The sequence below is a fragment of the Macaca mulatta genome, chromosome 9 (genome assembly GCF_049350105.2).
Source record: "Macaca mulatta isolate MMU2019108-1 chromosome 9, T2T-MMU8v2.0, whole genome shotgun sequence".
In the NCBI taxonomy this organism is placed as follows: Eukaryota; Metazoa; Chordata; class Mammalia; order Primates; family Cercopithecidae; genus Macaca; species Macaca mulatta.
This window is the reverse complement of record NC_133414.1, coordinates 18,579,937-18,595,584: the sequence shown is the minus strand read 5'-3', so window position 1 is coordinate 18,595,584 and position 15,648 is coordinate 18,579,937. Positions and strand designations below refer to the sequence as shown.

The following is a 15,648-nucleotide window of genomic DNA, read 5'->3' as shown; positions in this document are numbered from 1 at the left end:
TAACTACTCTTTCATGATGCTGTTTTGCTGTATAACTTGATTTAAAGGATAGCAGAGTGGCACCAGTTTAATACAGACAAAAGGATTCAATTCCCCAAAAGGAAAAGGGTGTGTGTCATTCCATTTCTTTCTCCTCTAGGTTGCGGGGGTAATCTCACCACTTCAAGCGGCACGTTCGTATCTCCCAACTACCCGATGCCCTATTACCACAGCTCTGAATGCTACTGGTGGTTGAAATCTAGCCACGGCAGCACATTTGAACTGGAATTCAAAGACTTTCACTTGGAGCATCATCCAAACTGCACTTTAGATTACCTGGCTGTATGTATAATGTTTCCATTGTGTCATTCCCTGCTCCCATCTCACCCAACACACAATGCGCTTATTTTTATTTTGGAGATTCAAGAAAGGGGAGCATCTAAACAGAACATCCATATAAAAATTCAAACAAAATAGAAACATACAAGAAATTTGGTGAAAATGACCATCTTCGAAGAATTGAATGGCTCGATACACTAAGTATTTAAAATATATTGACCATAGACTATTAAGATATGCTGAAAATCTCCTGAAAGGGGTTATGGGATTTATTATAATCATTATTTATGTAATTTCCACATATGCATTGAAAAAATCACAATTTAGAAGACAGTTTTGATGAAGTAGAGAAGATAATTTGAGTCATTCAACTAGGACTTTTCACAGTACGGCAATTCACCATTGTTCATTTGTTAAAAAGCTAAATAAAAATGTATTGAAATGTCATGAATCATAAACTATGGAATCAAAAACAAGGAGGACAATTGATATCAGCTGTGGCATTACAATGTGTATTAGGCTTTCATTTTCAATTTTCAGCCTTCAATGTAGGCTCACACGTTTATTACTGCTGCACATATCCACAGCTTAATTGCCTGAGTTTATGGCCTGAATTTATAAATACCTAAATATAATTTGTAAAGTTATTTTATTTCATGACTATTCTTTTGTGATGTCATATATATAACAAAAAATATATTTATTATATATAGATATATATTTATTTTATGCATATCTATGTTTATATATAAATATTTAATACATATATAAATATATGTATTAAATAAATTTATATTATAAATATATAATTAATATTTATAATATTATATATATTTATATATAATTACATATCATATATTTATAATATATATACATAGTAAAGATATATATATATATTATATTTCTCACTTCTGGATTATAGTCCTTTACATAATGTTGATAGTCTCAGCCATCTAACATTCAAAATGTTTTCTTAAAGGTATATGATGGCCCAAGTAGCAGCTCTCATCTGCTAACTCAGCTTTGTGGGGATGAGAAACCACCTCTTATTCGTTCTAGTGGAGATAGCATGTTTATAAAACTGAGGACAGATGAAGGTCAGCAAGGACGTGGCTTTGAGGCTGAATACCGGCAGAGTAAGTGTGAATACTGGCAGAGTAAGTGTAAATACCAGCAGAGTAAGTGTGAATACTGGCAGAGTAAGTACGTATACTGGCTGTTCAGTGCCTAGAGTGGGCCTTCAAACTCTTGAAACAAACTGAAATAAGTGTAATGCATTGGTGTGAGCAATTGAACTTCATCTTAGTTTCTTACGTGAAAAATTTAACTCCATTTGAGGGAGAAATACTTATGTATTAAATTTAATCTCATATAACTAAAACATCTGGCAAACTATAGAAACTTAAAAGAGTATTTAATATGCCGAGAGAGTTGCAGTTCAACGAAAGATCAGTGTAACAGACTAATGACCAATAACTTTTCATTTGCATCACACATTGCAATCTTGCAGTGTACATTATATTATTCCAGTGTACATAGTATTCTTTCACACTACTCTCTACCTTAAAAGGTACCTTAATTTATTAAGGAAAACTGTGGTCCATGTGATTCGTGCATGGAATAAGCATGTTCTTTACAGTAGAAAAATCTGGCTATTGTACAGATGCCATTTTAAATCTACTTTTCCCATATAGCAACATGGTGGAATTAAAGGAACATTGAGCAAAATGTCAAGGGGCCTGGGATTTGTTCTGGCTCCTAACCCTTGAGAAGATCACTTTCCTTTGTGGTCCCACAGTTTCTTCTTTTAGAAAAGGAGATTAAATTAGCTGGTCTCTAAACCTGCATTCTATCTCTAGAATTAAATGCTTTTTGAAGTTAGTTCCCAAATGGACATTCAAGAAAAACTGTCAGTATTTTCTTGAATTTGTTATTTGATAAAGACTTTTACTTTATCAAAGTAAAGTCTAGGTTTTGGAAATATAATTCTACTGAATCAAAATTTATCCATAATTTTACACAATTATCTTTTCCCACAGAATCAAAATTTATCCATAATTTTATGCAATTATCTGAAAATGAAATTAAAAGTCACAAAATTATTATCTGAATACACAATATCCCTTGAATTAATTGAAAGAGTAATAACATTTAACCTTGATTATGTATGAATTTTAAGATTCACATTCATTTACATCTGGGGATTAGTCTGAATCCTAGATCATTTATATTGAGTTTTAATATATAGCTTTTTTCTTCAGAAATGTATCACTAGTGTATAAAAAGGTTTCCCAAATTCTATCAGAGATACATCTGTTTTACTATATAATCATTTCTCTAATTTTATTACTGCTGTGCTAATCTATTTCTTGGTTATAATCAGATTGTTTAAGGGTTTCTTTTTTTCTTTTTATTTCTGAGATATTTTACTTTTCTCTCATAATTTCAGAACCCTGAAAGTGTAAATGAGTGCACATAAGAGGAAAAATCAGAGCAAACTAGTGAGATTATCTGTAAAATTTGCCATGGGAAATTGGAGATTTACAAATAGTGTAATGTCTGAGTGCTGAGAGCAGCCCATGTGGTTTACTGGAATGTATTTTCCTGGGCCCTGTGTTGCCCCAGTCATCGAGGCACGTGATCCCTATCTGCCTAATAGGTGTAACTTCTCACAGGCTTCTAAAACAATAAGATTATTCTTTAGAAATCCTTTATGTACAAAGCTGTGACCTAAAGATTTTCAAACAGAATGGGTTTAAGTATTCTCCCTGCTCCAACAAAGCAAAGTTTGAAGAGCCACAAATGTACGCTTTTTTAAACCAAAGTTATAAATGGTGTTCTACCCATCTTCAGAAAGCATGTTGTAGTAGGAATACATCTATGAACCCCACTTTCAGAGACAGCTCATTCCTTATAATGTTTATTTCCCATTCTCTTTTATTGCACATCATAGAGATAATATATTCCTTGTTTAAGTCATTAGGATCGGCTGAATTGGGCACCCAGGATTAGACATACTTAGAGGTATCTAGTTTGGTTTTGTTGAAAACTCAGCTCAAGAAAATGCCACCATTGGATTGAAGGCTTTTTTTTTTTTTAATTTCACATTTTCATTTCTTCTTTAAATCCTTTATACTCTGTCTATTCGCTTGGTACTTCCTGATGACTAACTAGAGGAAGAACGGAGCCTTTGTTGTGAATTTCACGCAGACTTTTGAATGTTCAACAAAGCCATGTTGTTACTCGTTTTTAGCACTCACATAAGATTTTGGGTTTTTAAACTGTTCAATTTAAAAGTCAGAATTTCTGTCCCTTCCAAATGTTAACATTAAAAAAGCAGCAGCACAGAGCGTTGAATGCGCTTCTCTAACAAACAAATCAGACTGATCCCTGAATAGAATCAAGTTATTCTGCTCTCCACAAATTCAAGGGAATTCGATGCCTATTTTAATATGACTACTTAATTTTCATGACTCTTTAGTTTGAATTCACTTCAGTATTATTTCACATTTCTTCTAAATGGAAATCCTTTCACTATGAAAATACTGCACCAAATATATATGTGTGTGTCTGTGTGTGTGTATATATATACACACACACACATGCACATCCTATATATGTGTATACATACATATATGATTTTTATCTTTTTTTTAAAAGGAAAATCTCGGAGCAATTATGATGTATATAATAGTGGTTTTTAACAGTCATTTTTTTTTCCAGCGTGTGAGAATGTGATAATAGTCAATCAAACCTATGGCATCTTAGAGAGTATAGGGTATCCAAATCCTTATTCTGAAAATCAGCATTGCAACTGGACCATCCGGGCAACTACAGGCAACACTGTGAACTACACATTTTTAGCTTTCGACTTGGAATATCACATAAACTGCTCCGCAGATTATTTAGAGGTATGTATTATAAAGCTTAATTGATCACTGCATTTTCAGATCAAGTTAGAATCCATCATGCTTTTTGGAATCAAATCCCTAATTCTGCCCGTGCATCTATAACACACCAACCACCCATGGTATTTGAACAGGTATATTTCATATTTAATGTATTAAATTGTGAATACAGAGAACTATCTGTGTTTTTAGGTTTCAGTGTAACTTCTGGACAGATTGACCTCATATTATTTAACTTATATGGAAGGAGAGTAATAACCTCTTTTTTTGTTGATTGTTTTTATGTTTGTTCTTTGTGTATAAGAGATCAGAAAATGTTTAGGTATCTTGGATTTATTTAAGATGTCATTTGCCTAGTATGAGGTATCATGGTATTGATTATTGTTTTTATTTTTAAATGTAAGTTCATTTCAGTATATTTTTATTTTTGTAAAATTGAAGTTTCAATTGTTATAATGATGACCACTAGTAACATTTTATTGAACTGTCTGTATGTAATTTTAGGCAATAAATGTTGCTTAAATATTAGGCAACCTTGAATATAAGGTGATCTGCTATTTCTGCAATAAGAAATTTTATTTTAAAAAGCTTTTTGATAACTTGCATATGTAACTTTTAGGGCTATAAATTGAGAGATTATTTTGGCATCTACATTTCATCATCAGTAAAATCACTTTTTGGGTCATCTAACACATTATCTTTATTTCTGTCTATATTGTTAATACATAATACTTCAAAAACTCCACATATAATGTTTGCACTAGATACCCTTTCTGAAGTGATAAGTACTTGCTCTGATAACAGAACATTTTTTTTCCCACCTGCCCACCTACCAGCAGCCTGGTGACTTAAGGTAGTTCTTTTTAAGGTGGTCAGTGATTTTTAGAAGTCTTACTTACAAAGACTTCAACATCCATTGCTTGCAGTTCTGGGGTCATATTCCCAGGAAAAAAAAAATATGTTGTAATATGTTCTTAATTGTGTTTTTACAAGTTCTATAGGAAAATTGGCATTGGTTGAGGTTGTTTGAGGTTAACATATAGTTTCCAAATAGCACTTTTGTTTGTGAAAACAAAGCATTCTGCACTTTGAGAGACTCTGTGAGGTCCTAACTATAAGGAGATTCCCTTGTTTTTCAGAGATAATTTTTTGGGAAAAAATTTTGCTTTACATCTACAAAAGTACAATATTATAGAAATATTAGCCATAGCGTTTACCCATTAGAAAGTTTTGTTTACCAGTATTCTAAGAAAATATGACACAACATAAAACAAACTTACAAGCACATACTTGGCAATGGTTTTAAAGTCCACCTTCCTTGACCTGGAGCTCGACTGATCTCCTTTCATTTACCTAGATTAGGTATCCATTTCTTCACATAGCGAGACCTTGTTCATGTTTTAGAAAAAGCAGAAAAGTTGCTTTCAAAGCCCGTTGTTTATACTGTGAACACAGCAGTTGGTCATACCTCTTTTTACCAGTTAGGACTATCCTGATTCCCTCCTGGACTGTGGGCTTCTTGAAGGTCTGTGCTGTCTCCTACTAACTTTGTCCCAGTCACTAATTATACAGGTGAGACATTACAGGAGTTCAATCAGTTCAAGTTGAAATGAGTATCACAATCATATTTTAGTATCAGTTGAATGATAGCTACTAGTTAATGAGAAAGATTGAATTCCAAACTGGCGTTTTTGTATGACATCCTACACATTCAGTGCAATCCTACAGATTTGAGCACAAACCGAACTAGAACTCATGACCTTGCCGAGCGTTGCACGTGTAACAGTGTGCTGGGCACCATAATCATGATTTGGTAAAGTATAATGGAGAAAGCTACAGAAAGGAGGATGCTTTTGAATTAGGCTTTAAAGGAGGCTTTGGCAGAAAGAGTGGGGAGGAAATGAGATGAAACATTTCCAGGACCTGAACTCCACTTCTTTGAACTCATTTGAGGATGGAATGGTAACAAAAAGGTGTTTAAAAACTCAAATTAAAAAATGCTTGTTCCAGCAACTGCAGAGTAGCTCATTAGAGCCCCTTATGGATGACGTGCCTGTCATGTTATGGTCATGCCATTTCTCTTGTGCAACATTGATGGTGAAAGAGCAAAAATACAAAATGAGAACCAGAAGTTCAGAGAGGCCTTCCAAAAAACGGCGCCGTTGCCAGAGGGAGGAGATTGTTTTCCATCTCTGCGAGCCAAGAGGCCAGACCAGAGCAGTAGCTGCAATAGCTGATCTATGATGGAAATTTTAACACACAACCAACCATTTACAGAGAGAAAACTCACAAACACAGAAATCTAGCTTCCATTATTTTAATCGCTTCTTCTAGTTACAGGGTTTTTTTCAACTGACTTCCGCAAATCCCAATTGGATGACTGTTACTATAGCCAGAATTTAGTTAGTCTGAACTAATAAAATGGAAACTATAAAAAGACTCAATAGGTGCTGGTCAGGCACTATCCCGGCTTGATGAGAGGTATGGATTGGTAAAGGTTCCATTGGAAACCAAATCCATCCTTTATTATTTCACCCTCTGGGCAAAACAAAATGTTTCAGATCCAGAAATAAAATATGCAGTGGGAGAAGGGACCGTTTGCTTAAAGGAGTAAGACCATTTACCCATGCAAACATGGGGAATCAACCTGAAGAGTTCTGGCTGTATTTTACAGCTTGATTTCAGTCTTCCATTTTATTTTGAGTCTGAGTTTTCATGCAGAAGAGATTTCAAACGAGTGATTGAATATAGAAATGGAAATGGTAGATTTGGGAGAAATCAACACGGAGATGTATAGGAAGCCCAGATATTTGCTAAGTCAACAGGGAGCATGTGTGTAGTGAGAAGACGAAGTAGGAACACTAAGAGGTGGTTGTGGCTGGGTGTGGTGGCATACGCCTATAGTCCCAGCTACTCAGGAGGCTGACGCAGGAGAATCACTTGAACCTGGGAGGCAGAGGTTGCAGTGAGCTGAGATCGCACCATTGCACTCCAGCCTGGGTGACGGAGTGAGGCCCTGTCTCAAAAAAAAAAAAAAAAAAAAAAAGAGGTGATTGTGTCATGGGAGCCAAGGGAAGAGCAGTCGAGAGAGCTCATGGTTCAGAAGGGTCCTTTGGAGATAAGTGTGACTCTGGTCAGAGCAGTGTTTGTGGGGTGGCGAGAGCAGGAACCAAACAGTGCAAAGAGGCATGAAGAGGAGAGAGTGTAGACTGAAGTCTAGCTCCCTGAATTCTGAGGCTCTCTGTAACAAACCAGAGTAAGTGATGGCTTCTTTTCTCCAATCCTTATCCTTCATTTCCCTAACTGGTCCTCATCTAGTTTGCCTGTGTGGGACATACTAGGTTGCATGTTCTCTTGTATGTCAGTTCCTCTTTAAATGTGGCCCCAGAATTGGATGCAACAGTTCAACTAAACCTGGCTAGGCCCAAGTAGGTTGGAACTATATTATCCAGTTCATATATTTCTGGTGTTGTATGCTGAAGTTAAATGGGGTTTATTGTAGCTAAGTCATAATGTTGGCCTATATCAACATTTATAATCTCCATATCACTTTTACACAAATTATTATGACTTTATAGCCTTAGCTCATATAATTTTAAAAAATCTAAACAGAGATATTGTTCCTAATGAGTCAGATTTGATTTTGTCTGAGAATCATGACCTCCCTAAATCTTCATTCATTCCTTTTGAGAGCATTATTCATTTGCATATAGACTCATTGGCCACTGACCTAGCACTTCTTCAAAAATAATTGATAAAAATGTCAAACAAGATTGCATCTATTTCAAATACTCTTAAACAACAGGTTCTTTTGGTTAAAATTGATCTGTTGTTAAGTGCTTTTGGAATAGCACTATTCAAACTACTAGGTAATAAAAGCTAATATCTATTCAGCATGTATTATTTGCTAGATAATTCTCACAGCAACCCTGTATTATAAGAAATATTGTCCGCATTCGTTAGGTGAGAAAAGTGAGACAGATATAGGTTGTCCATATTCAGAAAAATTGTAAGTGTCAAGGCAGGCTTTCTAGCAGGCACTGTGACTCCACACCGATGCTCTCAGCCATAACACCACACACCGCGGGGGCACTCTCACAACTTCCTGTTACTCTCACAGGGATCGTGGGGGGGTGTTCCCGCAGCCCCCAAGTCTACCATTCTATTGATACTCTCGCGAAGAGAAACCAATGTTTTGCCTGACTCCATAAATAAGCAAGTGTCATTTATTATAATTACCTCTTTCTTTGCTTCATGTTGACAAATTATTTTTAGTGTCTAATTTAGAATTTTTCCAAAAATTACTCTTAATCTTACTGACCTACGAGATTCTAGAATGAATCTTTCCCCATCTTGGAAGCTGGAACGTTTTCCCTTCAGCCCTCTGGCAGCCCTGCTGGTTCTCCTTGCCTGGGCTTGCACTCTTGGTTGCGGCACCGAAACACAATCTGAGCCACATGAAGATGACAGGCACGTGTGACAGTCTGGTTACTCTGAGAAGGCTCACACCTCCCCCCACACAGGAGAGGCTGAGAAGCCCAGAGAAGGTGGGAAGCCAAGGCAGTGAGGTGGATTCTCCACTCCCACTTCCTGAGGCTCTGCTCTTGCTCCCTGACTATTCCCACCCATTCCCGTCTCTCCCCAAAGGCTCCCTCTGAGTTTCAGCAACCTCAGAATTTCAGCTTCAACAACGTGGCCACTCCAGCCTTGACCCTACAGGATCATTGACCTTAAGTGCTTGCATACAACCAGACTTTCTTGTGGTGACAAATCCCCAGCACAGGGAGCTCACGTGTTTGAGCTCGACAGCAAAGGCCTGGGTCTAGCCTGCCTATGGACGGTACCCCTTAGGGCAGTGCAACCAAGCCCTCCAGCCAGTGATGTTCACAGATTATGTTCTGGGCAGAAGCAGAACCTGTGAGCAGGGGCACGGATTCTGCTGAAACGCTAAAACATTTTTTTTTTAATTTAACTTTTAATTTCAGGGTATGTGCACTACCCTAATAGTAGTACACATACCCCGAACTTATTTATTATATAGATAAATTTGTGTCACGGGGGTTTGTTGCACAGATCATTTCATCACCTAGGTATTTAGCCTAGTACTTATTAGTTTTTTGGATCCTCTCCCTCCTCCCACCCTCCACCCTCAGGTAGGCCCCAGTGCGTGTTGTTTCCCCGTCATGTGTCTATGTGTTCTCAGCACTTAGCTCCCACATATAAGTGAGAACATGCAGTACTTGATTTTATGTTTCCTGCATTAGTTTGCTAAGGAAAATGGCCTCCGGTTCCATTCACATTCTTGCAAAGGACCTGATCTTGCTCTTTTTTATGGCCGTGTCAAAAACATTAACCATGAATTAAGCACCCATGAATTCACCGAGATCACAAAATCAGCCCTGTGACGACTATACCTTTCAGTGCCGTGGAATGTAATTCCCTTAAGCCTGGAAAAGTTCACTGAAAGGAGTTGACTGTTTTATCTTCTAAACTGGAATTCCATGTGTCTTCTTCCAGTTTCAAAATCAAACTAGGCATGTTTCTACCTCCTCTTCACTGACATCACACTCTCTTCTGAAAGCATCAATCCCATCCATGTTTCCATCTTTCATTTGCCCTAGTCATAGCCTTAAAATTAGACATTTTTTTCTAATGTTCAACGATATTTTTCTGTGCCATTTCCCAAAGTTTAGCTAGTTTGTATGTGTACCCATAAAATGGTCAGAACGTTCCCATGTAGACCCTTGGGTTTCTGCTTAGATTGATTTCTTTAGAGGGTTCTCCTTTTTTTGCACCCCTGCAAAATTATTCCTGATTTTGTAGTGAGAATTTAGGTTTTCAGAATTTGCCAATTTTCTAGAATTTTCTTTCCTTTTTCAATTACTTTTTCATTTGTTTTTTGCTTTTTTTTTTTTTTAATCTATAGGTTTATATCTTGTTTTGAAGTTTGAATCCCCAAAACCTTAGTCCTGTTAAGTGGTCAACCATCACAGGCTCTAAGTTAAGGCAAGGGATCACTGTCTTCTAATGTTTTGGTCACTTCCGTATTAACAACCACTTCTTTGCTCGCCAGAATTAGTACAGAGTTGCACTTCTCTTCACTGTCTCCTTTATATGAGGAGAGCATATAAAGAATTCAACAAATGCTACATTTTTTTGGGAAGAAGACATCTCATAGGTGTCCATATGGTTGAAACAGTCTCCCTGTTACCACCCCTGTAGATCTCTTTTGGTACATTAGTGTTGATAGATTTCCTTTTCAAATGATTGCAGTCTGTACTGAAAAGAAGCTGAGGTGGGAAGATAAAGTCCTTATAACTGGTTACCAAATCTGGCTGCATTCCAGAATCATCTGGGGATCTTGTTAGAAAAATTTATTCCTAGTCCTCACCCCAGACTTAATCAAATCCTTGAGGATTCCCCAAGAGCAAGCTTTGCACAAGCCCCTGGTCTAGCACTTGAGACCACTGTTCATAGCCCACTTCCACCAAAATAGCCTGTTCTATCCTCACTTCAATGCTGTCTCCTGGGGAGGGAAAAGTATCTTAATAGGCATCTTCTTAACATACATTTGCCTGCTATTAAATGTTACTTTCCAATGAGGACTTGCTCTTCCATTGCTATGGCTGAGTTATGTATTTTATCTCACCAAGGCCTGGTCATACTGTTATTACATTTACCTCATTATATTAAAAATGTCAGATTCACTTTACAGTTTTTGTATTCTGATTCTAAACTTTCTCTCCCTTTTCCTTATCGGGCACCTTGGCCACTGTCATCTTCCATTAACTGATTTTCTTATTCCTTCCCCTTTTCCACTAAAGTCCATTTCAAGTCCTCCCGATTATGTGGGGGACTTCGATCAAAAGCATTTCCCTCCAGTCTTTATAAGGTGCATTTCATCTCTTGCCAAATCCTTGCTGATGTCATCCTGTTCACCCTAGATGCTTATATCACAGTTTATTGCACTCCCATGTCCTCCTTTCGGTTGCAAAATAATGCATTCCAAGTGGACGAATGGATGAAGAAAAATCACCACTATCCCTGAATCTTTCAGTTTCACATCCATATTCTCCATGTCTATAGCCTGAACAACATTTTCCATATACCACGACCGAGAAACATCAGGCTCATGGGATATTGTCAATACTTAAAGTGATGCTAGCTGTTTTGGAGAACTCATACATTCGCAGATGCTTACTGCAACACTAGGTTATTTCTAATCACATCAGAGTCAAAGGCAGGTACGTGTTCCTGGCTTCCATGTGGTAGTTCATGAAACCAAAGGAAGGGGAAGTCAATTTGCGGAAGCCACATAACTGTCTCTGCCACAAATGTTGATAGATGTTTCACAAATAGAGACCTACATTCTAATAAATCTGGGATATGCCAAATTAAACACAATTAAGCAGGGTTTGTTGTTTTGTTTTGTGTTTGCTGTAGTATTTCCTCAGGCTGTCACTATCCTAAATATACATTCTTCATTCCTTTATCCATGCATCCAGTCAGTAGGATATATTTTAGACACCTAGGCTGTGGACATATGACTGTTTTATCATCAGTTTTCCTTGTAATAATGGAGAAAACACACTTTAATCAATTTATCACACAATAAAAATTTAACCTCAGACAGTGTTAAGTGCTGGGAGGGAAAGTTATGGTGTACCCAGAAGGCATGAGATGGGGACTGAACTCCTTTGTGGGTCAGGAAAGGCCTCCCTGAGGATGAATAACACACCAGGTGCCAGGAGGCTTGAGATGTGAGGGACTGGAAGGAGAGCAGTGTGAGGCTCTCAGGTGGACGGGACCTGGCCTGCAGAGCAGGGTGGGCACGTTAAGAGTTTCGGTGACCTCCTGGAGAGCAGCAGGAGGTCTTTCAAGGGTGTGGTCAGATCTGCACTTTTAAAACAATCACTCTGACTGCCAGAATAAACTGGAGGGAGGTAAGAGTTATGGTGAAGACCCAGTAAGAGGTTTGCTATAGGCCAAGGGAGAGAGAGGGCTCCAGGTCTTCACCATTGCTGGGGAAGAAGCATGTGATTGAAGGATTTAAGAGAACTTAGGAGGTACAATTGACAAAGATGGATGAACAACAGGATGAAGAAAAGGGAGACATTAGAATATAGCCTGATAGAACTGCATGCAGGGACAACCACCAGTGGAGATTAGTCCCAAAGAGATCATCTTTGCCCAGAAGTCTGATTAATGAACATCTATTGGATATTTGTATTCCACATTCTCAGGAAAACATTATTCTAGAGATATTTTCCAAGTTTATTTCATTTTCCCCTCATACAAACAAGCAAACTTTGAAGTTCATGAGGTATTAGAGAGTTCTTCGCATCTCAGATGTTTATTTTGAGAATTGCAATAATATTTGTCATTAATGGAATGCCCGTCATGTGCTAGACACTACTACGGATACTTTGATAGATATAATTGCCTATCCCCATAGTAGTGCAGTAACTGAGTATAATTATGCCCACAGGAGAGCAGGGACTGAGATGGGAACCATATCAGTGCAGGAAGTGTCATCACTGCAGAAAGTGGTGAACCTAGGTTCACACTCAGTGCTGCATGAATAGAGTGTGGGCTCTGGAGTCCACCTGGCTCCAAAGCTCTTTACCAGCTGTGATCTTGGGCAAGGAATTTAACGTCTGGCTGCTTTGGTTCTCTCGTGCGTAAAATGAAGATAAGAATCCAGACACCTGGAAAATATTGAGTCCTCAGGAAATGCTTATTACTCCCCTCCACGCCCCTTCTGGAGAGAGCCCAGCTCCTGCCTGGCCATTCAGCTTCTTCCTGGGACACTTCAGGAAATGGTCCTCACCCTTACACCAGCCGACCTCCATCTCTTGGAAATGCCTTCTCCATTCCTGGTGCCCTGCCAGTTAGGAGCGGTGGCTCCTCCCTGGCGAGGTCTAGCTTCCTTTCTGGGCAGAGTTCACATTTTGTTTTCTTTCTCTTCTGAGTTCCCTAACTTGATTCATGGACATCTCCATAAGGGCTTTACTTTCTCTGTGTGCCCTCAGAATCTGTTTAAAGGCAAATTTCTTCTGTCCTTGTAAAGGCCTTGCGTCGTCTCTAAAAAGTGAAGCGTAAATCAACGTTTGTGTTTGCAGTGCACATCACTGCTGGTCACATGACGGCATAACAGACTCCAAACAGGTGCCAAGGACAATTCTTCAGTTTCCAAATTGCTTGGTTTAAAGGTAAACCCCAGTCTTTAGCTCCCTATTGAAAACAGCTCCAGGCACTGTGCTTTCTATTGTTTTAGAGGGGAGTTGCTGGAATTAGAACTGCCTCAGCCAGCACTCTTTTATCTGCTGACTATGGTGGGATGCTAATGACAAAGATGTAGTAAGTCCTCTAGCACTCACTCACAAGAGAATGTCTTCTGGGCACCCAGACACATGACAGAATGTGCTAAATTGGTAGTCTCTGTACCTGCTTCAGAGCGAAGCAGGTAACTTCAGAATGAAGTTTAAAACCCAACTCCACTACTTAGTAGCTAGGTGACCTTGGGCAAGTTCCTTAGTGTCTATGTGCCTCACTTTCCCCTTCTGTAAAACGAAGTAATAAGAGTCAACGAGTCCATATATGTAAAGAGCCAAAACAAAGTCTGGCAAATAGCAAACACATCTATAAATGTTCACTGTTATTATTTGCACTGATGCTGATGTAGGAGAAACACCTTAGTAAGGTGTAGAGAAATTCACAAATAGAGAGCCTTCAATTCTGTAGCTTGAGACATAATTAATGATTCATTTCTAACACATTTAATTTTCCTCGTTTTCTGCCTGCTGCCTGCTTGGTTAATGCATTTTGACCCTTCTCACTAAGGATAAATGACAGATGATAAAACCAACAATTTTTGTCCACTTATTTTACTCAAAGCTCTGTTAAGAAAAATAATGAAAAAAATTTTAATTTCAATGACTAACAGGAGCATTCGTATTGTCCCTATCTTTTTAAAAATTGTTTTGGTTACTCTCTATTTTTAGAGAGAATAAAGACTTGCTGTATCCTTGAGTTTAACAACGCTTATTTTATTTTATTTTATTTTTGAGACAGAGTCTTGCTCTGTCGCCCAGGCTGGAGTGCAGTGGCGTGATCTTGGCTCACTGCAGCCTCTGCCTCCTGGGTTCAAATGATTCTCCTGCCTCAGCCTCCTGAGTAGCTGGGATCACAGGCGCCCGCCACCACACCTGGCTAATTTTTGTATTTTTAGTAGAGACGGGGTTTCACCATGTTGGTCAGGCTGGTCTCGAACTCCCGACCTCAGGTGATACACCCACCTCGGCTTCCCAAAGTGCTGGGATTACAGGCATGAGCCACCATGCCCGACCAACAATGCTTATTCTTAAGAAAAGAATTGCCAATGAAGTAAATAGGAAAAATTCTTCTTGAGTAGTTGATGCCTTTTGAAATATTAAATTACTAAACCTCTACCTACCTCAGTTTCCAGAACTCTAAAATGGGGATAACAATACTATCTGCATTACAGAGCTGCTACGAGTTTTAACTTACAATAATGACCAGCACGGAATAAGTGCTAATACATGTTACCTATGGTTATTTTAACATAAACATAGCCTCATGGATTATTTTTTGCTCTCTGAAGCAGGAGACCCCAATCTTTTTGGCACCACGGACCGTTTTAGTGGAAGACAGTTTTTCCACGGACCGGGGTGGGGTGGGAGGGTGGTTTGGGGATGATTCAAGTGCATTGTATTTATTGTGCATTTTATTTCCATTATTCTTACATTGTAATATATAATGAAATAATTATACAAGTCACCATCATGTAGAATCAGTGGGAGCCCTGAGCTTGGTTTCCTGCATTAGACGGTACCACTGGGGGGTGATGGGAAACAGTGACAGATCATCAGTCGTTCCATTCTCATAAGGAGCGTGAAACCTAGATCCCTCCCATGTGCAGTTCACAATAGGGTTCATGCTCCTATGAGAGTTTCATGCCACCACTACCGGTCTGGGGATTGGGGTCCTTGCTCTATAGCATGTTGCGGTAAATAAATCTGTGGTTTCCAGAGCAGCCTGCCCAATTGTAATTAACATCAATTGGCCCCACTGTGTGGAAAGTAGTGCTGCTTCTCCTGCCTTCCAGTTTTCCTGCAAAAGCCACTGGGATTGTAGATAACATCCTGTTTTCCAGTTGGCGAGACGCAGAGAGGCAGATGAGATTTCGGCTGAGCAGCAGTGGATCTGAGCCGACTTTGATTATGGCTCCACCTCCAACGCTTCCTGGGCAGATGAGTCATGCTTCCTGGAACTGTCTGTCAGAGGAAGTTTGCTTCTGGGACTTTTGCATTTTGCTTAGAGCTTAGAGATAAGCTATTACAATTCTAAGTTCAGCTGCTATTCAAAAACATGCATAAAAGCTGGGAAGAGTGTACCAAAC

At 38.6% G+C, this 15,648-nt stretch overlaps 1 protein-coding gene across 1 annotated transcript in view; it reads left to right on the top strand.

Annotated features, from left to right (window-relative positions):
• The window catches only part of CUBN (cubilin), a 307,219-nt gene that overhangs the window by 87,540 nt on the left and 204,031 nt on the right, over positions 1-15,648 (top strand). Inside the window, exons 25-27 of the mRNA XM_015146561.3 lie at positions 140-321; positions 1,298-1,454; positions 4,042-4,229. Coding sequence (XP_015002047.3) covers positions 140-321; positions 1,298-1,454; positions 4,042-4,229 — 527 coding nt within the window. The remainder of the gene's footprint in view (positions 1-139; positions 322-1,297; positions 1,455-4,041; positions 4,230-15,648) is intronic.